Raw genomic sequence first — 16,802 nt, forward strand, 5'->3', positions numbered from 1 at the left:
AAGCACGGACGCAATAGGAACCTAACAGGTTTTTAGGAGCGACAATTACTGAGAAGTCTGACACTATCTGGACTGTTTTAGACTGTATACACCAGCCCCAGATATGATGAAGGCTGGTATACGGTCACCACTAGGAATGGCTATATACCCTGCCTGCCTGCCTGTATACTGCTACAATAGTCTTGACAGTGACAAGGACTCTTTTGGTCACTAGCCTGTATTCCAACCTGGCTATACCCTGCCTGTATACAGCAACAATAGTCCTGAGAAGGACTCTGCTACTGTACTCCGACCTGGCTATACCCTGCCTGCCTGTATACAACTAGAATAGTCCTGAGAAGGACTTTTGGTCACACTGTTTGCAGCCCTGCTACGGAAATGGCTATAAAGGGCCGCAAACCTTTCCCTGAAGCAGCAACACTCTCCCTGCACTGACTGTCTGGATAGCTGTGAGCAGAGCACAGCGCGCCCGCCGGTATAAAGGCTCGGTCACGCTGTCCAGGCCGGCCAATCACTGCAATTCCACAACTAACAGGGCTGTGGCATTGCAGTGGTCTGCCAGCCAATCCCTGCATGAGGGCTGGCTCTCAAAAGAGCGCCAACATGCAGAAATGAAGACCACGAGTACAGCACGAGTATCGCGAGATTACTCGGTCCCCGCCGAGTAGACCGAGTACAGTGATACTCGTGCGAGTACCGAGTAGTAACAAGCATGCTCGCTCATCACTAGTAAATACATATAGATTTCCATTTTTTTTTCTTTAAAGTGAAACAGTGCTCTAGAATTGATGATCAGAACTTTTTTTTTTTTTTTTTAAGAGGTTATGGGGGAAGGCAGACATGGTTTTTGGATTCTGTGCATTTTAGGGTATTTTTGCACATTACTGTAGTTTGTTAGAAAAAGGTCCACACCTTCCCATTCATCTGATCCCACCCCTATTCAGATGAAGAAATCTTCAGCATGGGAATTCATTCTTTGAGACATTACCACGTAATGTAAAACACTGCAGATTTTTGGCGTGAAAAATCTGCTTTTCCACTGTCTGCATGAGTCTTGAAGAAATTGCTTGTACAACAATATCAACAGTAGAAAATCAATGCTAATGTATCTTCGAGTATGTCTACTTGGCGATTTTTGAGGTGTTGTGAATATCCCCTCAATAAACACTCTTCAAAAATGCTCAAAAATTTGCACATTTTCCTATTTGTTTGGGAAATCAACTTTGCTCGCAACCTCCTCATAAAAAGAGCATTTTCTTTTTACTTGACGAGGTCTTACAAAATGCCTTGTGGCAACATAAAAGTGCATTTCCTTTTTTTTCAAACAGATCTTCTTGATGGAATATCCTCCAAAGTAGGCACTGTCATGTGCCGCCCCCGCGACAGCTGACTGGCTGCTCGGATCTGGATCCGCAGTGGCTCAAGGGGTCTCCGGACTCGAGGCAGGGTCGCGCGGCCTCTCGAAAATAAAAGGGGGATAGAAAGGGTGGATTTGGATAATGTTCGTGACTCCACCCACTGTTCGTGGTAAAAATTGGGATACCACCGCTGCTGTGTCCTATCCCTATGGTTGCGTTATTACTCCAATTTTGGAGCAGGTGGAGAGCGGTTCCTGAAGATTCCGTTCCTGTAGGGTGAATTACTGGGCTGCATAAAGCTACTTCCCAGCATAGGGTCCGCGTACCCCGTCGTGCCCTAGCCCCTGCCCGGTTGTAGCACAAGGCCGCCGGTCTGCCCTCTGTGGCAGTACCGTGCCCCCTGTCACTACCCCCTGCGACCGGGGTTCCAGCTCCTTCCAGGCCAGGCCAACGTCTGGCACCTGGGACTGTTACAGGAAACCAGCTCCGCAGCGTGATCTTTCCTATCACCGTTCACTGGCACCTCTCTCCTCTCCTCTCCTCTCCTCTCCTCTCCACAAATCTCCTTCAACTCCTCACACTTCTGGCCCTCATTCTACCATCCCTCCATCTGGGCGGCCCTATTCCCCTCAGGCTGCTCAATGGGTGTTTGGTGGGTGTGGTGCAGAGTGTTCCTCAGGATTTGTGTATACCTGTTCTTAGCAACACCAAATGGACAGGACCCGTAACCAAGGAGGAGCGGGTACCATGCAGAAGGGCAGATTGCACGGCACCCTTGTGACGACCTGATAGGCCAGGGCGTCAGTCATATACAAATGCTTCAGGAAAAATATGCTTAAACCACTTGAGGAAACTCTTCAAAAAAGGAGAAACTCTAGAGACAACCCCCTAAAAATAGAGCATTTTTTTTTAAAACCGTTACTACTTGAAAAACGTATTTTTCAAAGCCTGAAAAACTCCATATGAACATATCCTTAAAGGGAAGCAACCACTAGAATTTTGCTTTATTAGGTGAAGGCAGTGCCATACTTGCACTAGGATGGTGAATCCAGGCATACTTGTTATAGAAAGATCTGATGCTTGGTTGATGAAATATCTTTAATCAAAGATGCAGAAATGCACTGCACTTTGATTGACATGTGCAATAGGGACGGGCCTTTGTGGGCTGGGTCCTCCTGTGTATATGTCTCCTCCCGTGTATATGTCTCCTCCCGTGTATATGTCTCCTCCCGTGTATATGTCTCCTCCTCTGTGTCTTGTATTGCATGCCTCCATTTCATTTCAATATTGAGCTACATTGCCATCGCTTCTATTGGCGGCACGTACGCATTACCACAGTAATTGTCTTAATTAAAATGGCGCCGTAGTGTGCACATGCACGTAACGCGATCTCCGGCACAATTTTATTAAAGACACTGTGGAGAAGACTGAATGGCATCGGTGCATGCGTAGGTTTTTTTTTTGTTTTTTTTTTTTTAATGTGCCAATGCCGCTAATAGCCTTCTCAACAGTGTCTTCAATAAAATAGTGACGCAGATTGTGGTACGCTCTGGTGCCATTTTAAGGAAGACTTTATTACTGTGGCAATGTGCATGCACCACCAACAGCAGCAATGGCGGTGTGGCACAATTTTTAAGTAAAGAAAAGGGTAATGCCATGAGGCGGAATTTACAGACCCGACCAACAGAGGCCTGCAAATTTCCATGAAAGTGCAGTGCAGTGCAGTGCAGTGCAGTACATTTACAGTATGGTGCTGCCTTTACTTCACATGGCAAAATTCTGGTGGTTGGTTCCCTTTTTAAGATGAGAGTGATAAATGGAACCTCTTAAGCCTGCTTTACACGTTGCAATTTCGCATTCGATAGCATATGCGATTTGCAACGCCCCCATCGTATGTGCGGCACATTCAATTTGTTGAACGTGCCGCACAAACGAATAACCCCCGTCACACGTACTTACCAGTCCATGCGACCTCGCTGTGGGCGGCGAACGTCCACTTCCTGGAGTGGGAGGGACGTTCGGCGTCACATCGACGTCACGCGGCAGCTGGCCAATAGAAGCGGAGGAGCGGAACGTAAACATCCCGCCCACCTCCTTCCTTCCTCATTGCTGGCCGGGAGCCGCAGGACGCTGGTAAGATCTGTTCATCGTTCCCGGGGTGTCACACACTACAATGTGTGCTACCCCGGGTACGATGAACAATCTGACGTGCAATTCTAGAGACAGGTACGATGTGTATGTGATGAACGGATTTTCGTTCAATCGCAATCGAACGTACCTGTCACATCCTGCAATGTACCTTACAATGCCGGATGTACGTCACTTACGTGACCCCACCGACACATTGTAAGATACATTGCAGCGTGTAAAGTGGGCTTTAGAGTTGGGCATTCATCACACTTGAGGCTCATTCAGATGTCTATTTTTATCATACGAGTGCTGTTCGTGTTTTTCATGGCTGACACTTGTCAATGGAGTAGTTTACGTGTCTGATTTGAGGTCATGCGCAGGCGCACTACAATACTTTGATCTGCTCTGCTCAGGGCAGATGAAAGTGCGGCTGCGCAGGACCGCAATGCCAGCTAGTGCGGATGACGTAGGATGCGTCATGCACCCAGGCTTCAGAAGAAGGAGGACAAAAATGGCCAAAAGAGGAGGCGGCGGTACCGGATATTGGAAACACCTATCCAACCAGTCTGCACCGCACCACCCCTTAGGTGAGTATTATAAAGTGATTTTTATGTTCTACACAGCGGCCTGGGCTCTTATATACAGCATTCTAACATGCTGTATATAAGAGGTCACTGGTGGTGGCCACAGCTTATAGTCCCCAAATCTGGTGACCGGTTACATTGTGACATAGTTACTTAGGTTGAAAAAAGACCTAGGTCCATCTAGTTCAACCTTCCTCCACCAGTTCTACATTTAGTCACTAAGTCATTTATAACCAACAATGTTTTGTGTACTGAGGAAATCATCCAGCCCTTTTTTAAAAGCTGTTATAGTATCAGCCATTACTACCTCTTGTGGTAGTGTATTCCACAGTCTGACCGCTCTAACTGTAAAGAACCCTTTCCTATTTAGGTGTCGGAATCGCTTTTCTTCCACTCGCAGTGAGTGCCCCCTGGTCCTTAGTACTGTCTTTGGAAGAAATAAGTCATGTCCAGTCCTTTATATTGACCACACATGTATTTATACATATAAATGAGATCTCCTCTGAGACGTCTTTTTTCTAAGCTAAACATATCTAACTTTTTTTCAACCTGTCATCATATGGGAGGCCTTCCATTCCTTGTAATAGTCTAGTTGCCCGCCTTTGAACTGACTCTAACTTCTGAATGTCCTTTTTAAAATGTGGAGCCCAAAACTGGATCCCGTATTCCAGATGTGGCCTTACAAGTGATTTATAGAGGGGTAACAATACGTTGGGATCACGGGATCTAATCTCTCTTTTTATACACCCTAAAATCTTGTTTGCTTTAGGAGCTGCTGCTTGACATTGAGTGCTGCTGCTCAGCTTATTTGTAATGAGAATACCCAAGTCCTTCTCCTGTTCTGTAGTCCCGAGTTTACTTCCATTTAATGTATACGCAGCTATAGGATTACTCCGTCCTAGGTGCGTTACTTTACATTTATCAACATTAAATCTCATTTGCCAAGTATCTGCCCATTCTGACATCTTATCCAGATCTTTTTGTAATATTGTACTATCCAGGTCAGTTTTTAATATCCTACATAGTTTGGTGTCATCGGCAAAGACTGACACTGTACTATCAATCCCATCCACAAGGTCATTAATAAAGAGAGTAAAAAGAATCGGTCCAAGCACAGATCCCTGCGGCACCCCACTGCTGACTATAGCCCATTTAGAGAATGTACCATTTATGACTACTCTTTGTTTCCTATCTTTTAGCCAATTCCTTACCCAGTTGCATATTGTGTCCCCTAGGCCTTGCTTCTGGAGCTTTAGTATAAGGCTATTATGTGGTACAGTATCAAATGCCTTTGCAAAGTCCAAATAAATCACATCAGCTGCATTACCAATATCCAGGTTTGAACTTACCCCCTCATAGAACCCCAACAGGTTGGTTAGACACGACTTATCTTTCATGAATCCATGCTGTTTGTCAGTTATCATATTATTTTCTGCAATATATTTTTGCATGTCATCCCTTAAAATGCCCTCAAAAACTTTGCATACTACTGATGTCAGGCTTACTGGACGGTAGTTGCCTGGATCTACCCTCTTACCTTTCTTAAATATCGGTACCACATCAGCAATCCTCCAATCCTGAGGCACCAACCCTGTTACAAGTGAGTCTAAAAAGATGAGATACAGCGGTCTGTCGATTACGGAGCTCAATTCCCTCAATATTCGTGGATGAATGCCATCTGGCCCTGGGGATTTGTCAATGTTTAATTTACTCAGACGTAGGCGTACTTCATCTTGTGTTAAATTAATTATATCGGGTGGTGGACTTTGATTTTTCACTTGTTGAATGATCCCTGGTACAGTCAGTTCCTTGGTGAATACAGATGAGAAATGCCTATTTAATATCTCAGTCTTTTGTTTGTCCTCTATAACTAACTTGTTATTATATTTTAAGGGGCCGATACTATCCTTTGTTTTCCTTTTGGCATTTAGGCATCCTTTTGGTTCCTTTTTAAGTTCCTACGATGAGTATTAATTGGAGAATTCTTGAATTGCTCTAACATCAAAAACTGAAACTAGCTAATTTAGATTACCTTTCTTTTCTGTGTTTGTTTTCTGCTGTTGTATTTTTTTGTCTCCTTTTTGTTCTGCCATGTTTTAGTTAAAACTGCTTAATTTTTTTTTAAACTTTTTTTAGTATTTGACTTTTGTTAAACTCTATTGATAAAAAAAAGTACATGTAATCCACACGAATATTTCTGCAGAATTTCTTAATGTCATTCAAGTCTATGAGGAAAAATCAGCAAATACAATGCACAGTTACCGCAAGAGAAATTGTCCTGTGGTCCGATTTTAATATTTGCAAAATTTAATTTTAAGAAGCTTAAAGGAGAAAAAAAATCACAGTGGGCATAAGATTTGTATGAATCCCATTAACATTGCTGGAACGGCAAGATGATACATTTTTTGCGCAAACACAAATATGCAGTAAATGCTCATTGTGAGAACTGTGCTTTAGGGTAGATTTTTACATACGATTTTGTTTTTAAAAAAATTCTGACAAAATCTGCAATTGAAACGCCAGAAAGTATCTTTCTACATATTTACAAGAAAAGGCAGCAAAAATGTTTTTTTGTGAAAAAGTACAGAAGATTACCATGAATTTACACTACAGGTTGCTGAAACGTTCTGTGTGGAAATTGACATGTGATGCAGACTTTAAAAGTTGTGCAAAATTCGTTGCAGCTTTGCAGTATGTGTGCACGTTGCAGAAATTTTCTGCTCAAAAAAAGCGTTTGTTTTTGATGGTTTTTTTTTTTTTTGTTTTTTAGTGAATTCAAAATGGCTGGAAGGGCTAAAAAAACGCAGGAAAAAATGGAGCAACAATTGACATGCTTCATTTTTCTGCACCAAAAACTTCAAGCAAAAAAGAAGCAAAGTGTGCATAGTATTTCTGATTTCTCATAGACTTTGCTGGGATAAGGATAGACATGTGTGGTGCCCCTGAGGTTTCAGGTGCTACAGGGTATTGCACCTCCTTTTAAGGGGTAATATCCATCCAGGGTTAGGAGGGGGTTAACTGCCGGTGCCTTCACAAAACAACACACATAAAACAATAGGGTGCTTTCCCACACAGGGGTGGACTAGGGCAGACAAGGGGGTAAGCCATCACGCAGCATGCGACTTCCCCAGTCGCTAGGACAACCATTGGGGGCGGCACCACTTGGGGTAAGAAGTAGGCAAAACCATCTCACTAAGGCCCCCTTCACACGCACGTGTCTCCGGTATGTGCTAAGTCCATGCCCGCATGTACTGGAGTCACGGACACACGTAAACCCATTAAAATCAATGGTTTTATGTGCACGCACGTGTGCAGCCATTGGCCCGTGCCTCCGTGTGGAGCAGATGTGAGCCCGTGTGCTCCACACGGATGCATGTCTGTTTTTCTCCGGCAGCACGGGTGTCATGCAGCCCGCACACGTACCACACGGATGTAGTGTGGATGCGGTCCTGTGTGACACGCGCCGGAGAAAACTCACGTGTCAGAGAAAAAAATAAATCTTTACTCACCTTCTCCAGCCCTCCTGTCTCTGCCACTGCTGTCACTTACTGCCAACCGCTGCTCATTATGCTCATTTAATATTCACTTCACTGCGGCAGAAGCGGCAGCAGCGGGGAGTCAGCAGGGCTGGACACTGAAGTTCAGCACCACGGACAGCGACGCCAGGGACAGGTGAGTTGAAAGTTCTCGTTGTCCATGTGTTATCACGGATAACACAGGGAGAACACACGTAATGCCATAAATACGGCACACGGAGGGGAAAACGCACCTTTGACACGTCCGTGAAACACGTGTGAAGGGGCCCTAAATCAGACTTTCCCAGGCACAGCTTTTGATAACACCTAGCACAGACAACTGGAGTTAGTGTTTCTCTTCGTGGGCCCGTGGCTTGGAGCTGGAGGCTCGGCCCAGGTTCCGGATAGCAACCAAGGTACACTTCACTAGAAAGACTTTCACGGGCATCGGCAGTGACCGCCAAATATCCGGGATCGGCTGGAGCCCATTGTGGCAGAGTTCAGGCGCTGCCCCAGAGTACTGGTCTATCAGTGAGTAAAAAGACCTGGAACCGCAGCCTCTGCCTCTGCCCCTCATTTGCCGCCGGTGCCCAGCGCTGTGGCGCCAATTGGGACTACAACCACCCCTGTCCGTCCTCCATGCTCCCCGGGGTAACCCCACTCCGCCTGTGGGGAGTGACACCATCCAAGCTGCGATCGTCACCATCAGCCCCGGAGAGCAGCACCCGCAGCAGCGGCCCATCCCTAGCCACAGACCACAGGTGGCGTCACTTTCTAAAAAGACTTTCCTAACCGTCACTACCACACCATCCTTCCTTCCGTCTCTGGGTCACGAAACTGGGCCAGGCCATCCCGTGACGACCCAGAGGATCTGCACCCCCAGCCCGCCGACGTTTCGGGTGAAAATGCCTCGACCCCGGGGTGTTACACATGCAGATTTGGGCAATAAACTGCACCAAAAAAGCATCAAAACTGCACTGTGCACACAGGGCCTTAAAATTAACACTAGAAATCCCAGGAATTTCGAGCTCCATAGGGTTTCAATGGTAGAAATGTTAAATGACCCCTCTCCAGGACTTCTAGTGTTAAAAGCTCCAAAGCGTCAAATCTGCAGCAAAATCTAAGTAAGAAATTGACCGATGTAGAAAAAGCCTCTAAAAAATCCACAGTGAATCTCCTACAGTCATATGAAAAAGTTTGGGCACCCCTATTAATGTTAACCTTTTTTCTTTATAATAATTTGGGTTTTTGCAACAGCTATTTCAGTTTCATATATCTAATAACTGATGGACTGAGTAATATTTCTGGATTGAAATGAGGTTTATTGTACTAACAGAAAATGTGCAATCCGCAGTTAAACAAAATTTGACCGATGCAAAAGTATGGGCACCTCAACATAAAAGTGACATTAATATTTTGTAGATCCTCCTTTTGCAAAAATCACAGCCTCTAGTCGCTTCCTGTAGCTTTTAATGAGTTCCTGGATCCTGGATGAAGGTATATTTGACCATTCCTGTTTACAAATCAATTCCAGTTCAGTTAAGTTTGATGGTCGCCGAGCATGGACAGCACGCTTCAAATCATCCCACAGATTTTCAATAATATTCAAGTCTGGGGACTGGGATGGCCATTCCAGAACATTGTAATTGTTCCTCTGCATGAATGCCTGAGTAGATTTGGAGCGGTGTTTTGGATCATTGTCTTGCTGAAATATCCATCCCCTGCGTAACTTCAACTTCGTCACTGATTCTTGCACATTATTGTCAAGAATCTGCTGATACTGAGTTGAATCCATGCAACCCTCAACTTTAACAAGATTCCCTGTGCCGGCATTGGCCACACAGCCCCAAAGCATGATGGAACCTCCACCAAATTTTACTGTGGGTAGCAAGTGCTTTTCTTGGAATGCCGTGTTTTTTTGCCTCCATGCATAACGCCTTTTTGTATGACCAAACAACTCAATCTTTGTTTCATCAGTCCACAGGACCTTCTTCCAACATGTAACTGGCTTGTCCAAATGTGCTTTTGCATACCTCAGGTGACTCTGTTTGTGGCGTGCTTGCAGAAATGGCTTCTTTCGCATCACTGTCCCATACAGCTTCTCCTTTTGGCAACGTGCGCTGTATTGTTGATCGATGCACATTGACACCATCTGCAGCAAGATGATGCTGCAGGTCTTTGGAGGTGCTCTGTGGATTGTCCTTGACTATCACCATTCTTCTTCTCTGCCTTTCTGATATTTTTCTTGGCCTGCCACTTCTGGGCTTAACAAGAACTGTACCTGTGTTCTTCCATTTCCTTACTATGTTCCTCACAGTGGAAACTGACAGTTTAAATCTCTGAGACAACTTTTTGTATCCTTCCCCTGAACAACTATGTTGAATAATCTTTGTTTTCAGATCATTTGAGAGTTGTTTTGAGGAGCCCTCTTCATAGGAGATTCAAATAGGAGAACAACTTGCAAGTGGCCACCTTAAATACCTTTTCTCATGATTGGATACACCTGCCTATGAAGTTCAAAGCTCAATGAGGTTACAAAACCAATTTAGTGCTTTAGTAAGTCAGTAAAAAGTTGTTAGGAGTGTTCAAATCAAGAAATTGACAAGGGTGCCCATACTTTTGCACTGGTCAAATTTTGTTTAAATGCGAATTGCACATTTTCTGTTAGTACAATAAACCTCATTTCAATCCAGAAATATTACTCAGTCCATCAGTTATTAGATATATGAAACTGAAATAGCTGTTGCAAAAACCCAAATTGTTATAAGTAAAAAAGGTTAACATTAATAGGGGTGCCCAAACGTTTTCATATGACTGTATGTGTTTATATACCCTTATGTATTGTTCAGTTCATGTAATTTTTACATGGCAATAGAATCTAGTTTGTGGTTTATAGTGTCCATTTCCGTATTTTTATTTATTTTTTTTTCCCAATATAGGTTGTGGGTGCGCAGTTTTACGGATTTTTACTATTGAAACAATGGGGTAATTGTCCATATAACTGTATGTGGTTTTGCCGTGCCAGAGTCCTGGCTAGTCATTCTTATTGTCAGGTAGTCTGCTTTATTTCCTCACAAATCAGTTTATTCATTTTAAGGTATTGTCAGAAAGAAAGCCCATAGTGATTTAGCCTCTCTGGAGGGCATCATGCATGACGTGAAATACTAGTATAGGACCGAAGAACAAAGACTCTTTTACAGCTTATAATACAGAAGACGTTGCCCATAGATTTTCCCCGTTGACCTCAACTGCTTTTATATTTTTTATATATGCATTTTAAAAAATCCTCAAAATTTTATAAAGTTGGAAAAAGCCTCAGGGGGCTCACAAATGGATATTTCAGAAGTTCTGTAATTCTCAGACACAATAAGACCGGAATGATTTATGCAATTGACCAAAGGAGCAAGTATTGTGCCATATGAAATGAGTTCCAAATGCACGGCCCCGTAACTCTGTGTGTCTGCTGATAGTTTACATTGATGCCGAATATAGTGTTTCAGAAATGAACCACGTATTCCCCATAATGTACCTGATTTATAACGTGTGCGCCCATTGTTCCTCCAGGTAAAAAGTTTTTCAGACGATGTCTCCTTCCCCCTCCCCATCCATAAGGATAACCACGAGGACACTTTTTTTTTTTTTCTCCCTTTTTAAATAGGTTACTTTATTCCATTCTTTATATATTGAATATATTCTGCACTGTGAGTTTGTTGTATTTTTTTCCTTTTTTGAATAGGGTTTTTTGTTTTGTTTTACCCTAACAAAATGTTTTTAAAAAATTAATTTAAATATAAATTCTTTTTAAAGGGAACCTGTCACCAGATTCGACGACTATAAACTGTGGCCACCACCAGTGGGCTCTTTTATATACAGCATTCTAACATACACCCGACATCTCAATTACCTACTATGATTTAATCATTATTCCCAAGCAGCATGCTCGCTGTCTTGGGGTCATATTTGTCTTAGAACTCTCCTTCATTCCCCATATACAATCACTCACTCGCACATGTCACCTACATCTCAAAAACATCTCCAGAATCCGACCATTTATTACTTTCAAAACTGCAAAACCCCTTACTGTCGCTCTCATTCATTCCCGCCTTGATTACTGCAACTCTTTATTGATTGGTTTCCCTCGGACCAAATTCTCCCCGCTCCAATCCATCTTGAATGCAGCAGCCAGGGTCCTATTCCTGTCCAGCCGCTTCACCGATGCCTCCACCTTGTGCCAGTCACTACACTGGCTACCCATCAGCTACAGAATACAATAGAAATTCATATCCCTCACCCACAAAGCTCTCCACAGCTCTGCACCACCATATATCTCATCCCTCATCTTTGTCTATCATCCTACCCACCCCCTTAGTTCCGCAAATGATCTTAGACTAACATCCTCCATAATACGAACCTCACACCTCCGTCTCCAAGACTTTTCTCGTGCTTCGCCAGTTTTCTGGAATGCACTACCCCAAAGAATGTGACGAATATCCAGCCCCCAAGTTTTTAAGCATACATTAAAAACACATCTCTTCAGACAAGCTTATTATAATAACTTACTAACCTAACTCTCCCCCGTCCCACCTTCTAAATGCTACTCATAACCTTCTCTCTACTATTTCTGTCCTTCCATCCTGCGTACAACCAATAGCACGTAAGGGCACCCAAAAGGTTACGGTATAAAGACCAGATCATTCATCTTTATATGTAACCAATAAACTAGCATAACAATGGCCGGCCAGATCTAAAAGTGTGCTTCACCTTTTGTGTCCCCCTTTTTCCCCATAGATTGTAAGCTTTCGAGCAGGGCCCTCATTCCTACTGTAACTGTTGAATTATGTACTATTTTGTTTTGTTTTTGTCAATACAACCCCCCCACCTGATTGTAAAGTGCTGCGGAATATGTTGGCGCTATATAATTAAATTTTTATTATTATTATTATTATTATTATTATTATTATTATTATTATTATAATAATAAGAGCCCAGGCCGTTGTGTAGAATGTAAAAGTCACTTTATATTACTCCCCTCAGGGGCGAGGTGGTGCAGACTGGTTGGATGGGTGTCTCCGTTCTCCGCTATCGGCACCTCCTTTCAGCCATCTTTGTCCTCCTTCTTCTGAAGCCAGGGTGCATGGCGCGTCCTATGTCAGCCACACTAGCCAGCATTGAGGTTGTGCGCAGGCACACTTTCATCTGCCCTGAGTAGGGCAGATCAAAGTATTGTAGAACCTGCGCAGGACCTCAATGCCGGCTAGTGTGGATGACGTAGGACACATAATTATCCGGTTGGTCAACTGAGCAACTTGCATAAACTAAAATGAGGGGGACTCGTTCATTTCTGGCCAACTCTTATAAGCTAGATAGGATCTCCCAATAGTCGTTACTATTTCATGAGAATTTGAGTCCAAAGCTCCCTTGCACCTTGCAATTTCCAGACAATTGTTTCTCCCGATCTCGTGATTTTTATCAGAACTTGAGCGGGTGTGAAGGGTAGAGAAGAGAATCCTAGTACCCAAGGTGATGGCGGCTCAGGGAAACCTGTAAATTTGGGTGTGTAACATCAAGCAAGCGATACTTAAGATGTTGAAGAGAATTTTTTCTTTGAACGTTCTTTAGAAATGTATTTTAAGTAAAGAGCTTTTTGTAAAAGTGCAGCTTGTAATATGCAAAAAGAGAAAAAGCTCATAATTACATTTCTATTTCAGGGTGCAGAATTGAAAATTGTGACGCTTGCTTTAGCAGAGATTTTTGCACTAAGTGCAAACCGGGATTTTACTCTCACAAAGGACGTTGCTTTGAAGAATGTCCAGAGGGATTTGCAGCCTTGGATGACACTATGGAGTGTGTAGGTGAGTGAAGCCTTCCTCCTCTTACAGATTTCTGATGCATACAGCCCACATCACTTGTTCAACCTGAGATTTGGGAATAACTACTGTCTCTCTACTGATTTACTGTCCATCCATCGGTCAGCGTCTTGGGTTGGATTGTATCTTGGTGGAAGCTTGGGTCATTTAGGTAGTCCTCACTGAGTAAACTCTGCTCATACTTTTGTCATATCTCTTACTTCCCTCCAGATGGATGTGAGGTGGGACCATGGAGCGAATGGGGAACATGCAGTAGGAATAACAGAACATGTGGGTATAAATGGGGTCTGGAGACAAGGACTCGACAAATTGTAAAGAAACCAGCAAAGGATACAATCCCATGTCCAACCATTGCGGAATCCAGAAGATGTAAAATGGCATTAAGACATTGCCCTGGAGGTAAGATATTTCGGTAGTCAAAAAAACCCATTATCCTGTGTATAGCTGTCTGAATTTTGGCCACTCTTTCACATTCTGTTCTACGCCTTGTCACAGCTTTGGTGACATGGGTTTTACCATCACAGTGAGCATTTTTGGCAATTTCACAGGTTATAACTGAAATGTCTCTTAGATCCACCCTTGAGGTCTACACCTACGTTGAGGTTGGGGTCCTGTGTATATGCCATACATGTCTGTTGTAGGAATTTGAAGAGAAGATGCTCTGGTGTCTTGAACATGTTTTAATGCAGGTATCAATTCCTTGACTCGCTTGACTATAATTCATAACAAGATAACTCATTTTGGCACATGGTGGTTTCATGGCCGTTTAGTGTTTTTGGATGGGACTGTCACTAAACAAGGTAAACACTTTGGTCAATCCTGATTATACCATGAGGTCACCACATAGATGTACTTAAGGTCCCTTTGAAGTTTTTGACAGCTTGCTTACATTTTCAACTCCTAATTAAACTTGTACTACTATAGTTGCAATCCAAATTCTTCAATCCCCATACAAACGTTTTTGTTGTTTCCAATAAATCAGGTTTATTTACAAAGGTATCAACAAAAAACAATTTATATACGATACCTCAACACAACTAATACACAAGTGATTTCTCCAACTTCAACACAAAATGCCATGAAGGAATACTGAAGTCCCAGAATTTTTGAAACCCTTCATGACCAGTTTCTTTAGTACATGGTAGACTCCCTTTGGCTCTTTTATGACCTGCTGTAAATGTGATGCTTAGCCAGACACCAGCTTCTGGCAGATCATGAGGAATCTTCTCCATTCCTCATGGGCAATGATCTTGATTTGCATGCTGAAACTATTCTTCAAATCCCAACAAACATTTTCTCTGGGTTTTAAGTCAGACGATTGTGACGGCCACTCCAGAATCTTTCAGGATTTCTTATGAACCTAACACTTTTAGTGGATTCTGAAGTATGCTTGGGATAGAAGCGCCATCTTCTAGCGCTGTATCCAACTCTTTCAGTGGCCCTGGTGGCGGGTGGCACACTCTGTAATAAGGGGTTAATACCAGCTTTGCTTTACCAGCTGATATAAAGCCCGAGATTCTGAATGTCAGGCCAAGTTTGACCCTGCCATTAAGAATCTCCAATAAAGGGTTATAAAAAAATACACCACCCAGAGAAAGAATACTTTATTAGAAATAAATACACAGACACACTTAGGTACTCCATGTTTATTACTCCCTCTCACCCATCCACGATCCTGGTCTTCTGTCTTCTTCAACCTGGCGCTGGCACATTGTCTTGGGGCTGCACGGTTTCCTCCGATCAGCTGTTCTCCTCTTCTGTTGTGACCGCGCGTGCTCCCACGGTCAGAAGAGAACAGAGGATGCGAGGGTGCATGCACCGCCCTCTCAGTCACAAGAATAGAACAGCAGGAGGTAAGGCGGGCTTCAGAAAGATGGCCCCAGAGATGAGCGCCATGCGCAGGCTCCATCTCCGACGCCATCTTACTGAAAAGGAAGATTAGCGTAGAGCCAGAGAGAGGGAGGAACAGGCGGCAGGGTGGGTGGGAATCATGTGCATAACCCGCCCGAATATTATCTGCTCCGTACAACTGTCAATCAAAAAGCTGCCGAATTTTTAAACTTCACTTTTTTGGATTTGAATGGCTAAAGATCCAAGCTAACCACTATATAGATAATCTGCCTGATAGTGCCAGTACTGCACTGGCTTTACCTTATATACGAAAATCCTGATGTTTGGTTCCCTTTATGTGGTATTTTTTGTTGAATTTGGAGAAACCACTTATATTAGTTGTGTTTTCACTTTTTATGTTATATTCATTTCATTGGTTTACTACAAACAGCAGAAAGTTTTATACGTTTTGCTGATCATCCTAATCATAATGTGCCCCAAATTTATACAGCTATGTGACATTGATAGGGAAAATTTGGGCATTTTTCCAAGGACACTTAGCAGGGGATATTGATCACGAGAGTGCTTTTTACAGTCTGTTTTACTTGTGGCAGTGTAGCAGTTATTTGTACCAAATCTATCAACACCTGATGTTTTATGGGAAAAAAAATAAATGCAAAAACCGCTCCAGACAGAAGTGTTATTTGTAGAGATGAACCAAATTTATCTGAGTGAGTGACTGTGACTACTATGTAAGTCGCCGGCCATAAATCTGGCTTAAACCTTATTTGCATAGCTAAACATGCTCACCTTCTGATACTGGCAAGAGGAGAAAAATGGCAAAAAGTAGCAAATGTAGCAAATGTCGCGTTCTGAAGTCTATAAACTGTCAAAGATTCTTTTATACGTCCTTTCCTTATTTTTTGCCAAATGCAATAACCGAAGTGCGGAAAAAAGGATAGGTTTGACTTCCAAATTTGCTCCAACAGGTAACTTTCTATACTTTGAAAATGAGCAGGGGTCAAATTGTGCCAAATCCAATATGTTTAGTGCAAATCTCTCCAACTTGCCTCTCCACTGACGGTTGTGAAATCTGGCAGCCTTAGTAAATGTGAAGCTACCGGAATTTTGACATTACATTTTTGTTCTCCATATAATGTTGGTCACTATTCACCAGTTTGCTGTTTTGTTTCATCCCAACTTTTTTTTTTATTTTAGAGAAAATCTATAAACTATTAAGCTATGTTTTAAAGGAGCTTTCCTACATTTTTTTATGTTTGTACAAAAACACAGGACACCGTTAACAACTGCTCCTCGCAGAAAATATGACTCTCCCTTCCGTGTATTTCGCACAGTTCTTCCATTTGTGCAAATGGTCAGTCCGCGTCATCTGATCACATGATCACCAATTCTATCTGGAAATGTAGTTTCCAGATTCTTGCTGCCGGCACCTCCCAATCTAAGCTTATAAGCTGCTAATTATTGCGGATCCTGTGGTTATCGCGGCTCTTTTTTGGG

The 16,802-nt window shown here is 43.0% G+C and overlaps 1 protein-coding gene across 1 annotated transcript in view; it reads left to right on the forward strand.

Moving 5' to 3' along the window:
* The window catches only part of RSPO2 (R-spondin 2), a 267,109-nt gene that overhangs the window by 150,787 nt on the left and 99,520 nt on the right, over window positions 1-16,802 (forward strand). Inside the window, exons 4-5 of the mRNA XM_075316218.1 lie at window positions 13,296-13,439; window positions 13,665-13,853. Of these exons, the coding sequence (XP_075172333.1) occupies window positions 13,296-13,439; window positions 13,665-13,853 (333 nt within the window). The remainder of the gene's footprint in view (window positions 1-13,295; window positions 13,440-13,664; window positions 13,854-16,802) is intronic.

Source organism: Anomaloglossus baeobatrachus, chromosome 6 (genome assembly GCF_048569485.1).
Source record: "Anomaloglossus baeobatrachus isolate aAnoBae1 chromosome 6, aAnoBae1.hap1, whole genome shotgun sequence".
In the NCBI taxonomy this organism is placed as follows: Eukaryota; Metazoa; Chordata; class Amphibia; order Anura; family Aromobatidae; genus Anomaloglossus; species Anomaloglossus baeobatrachus.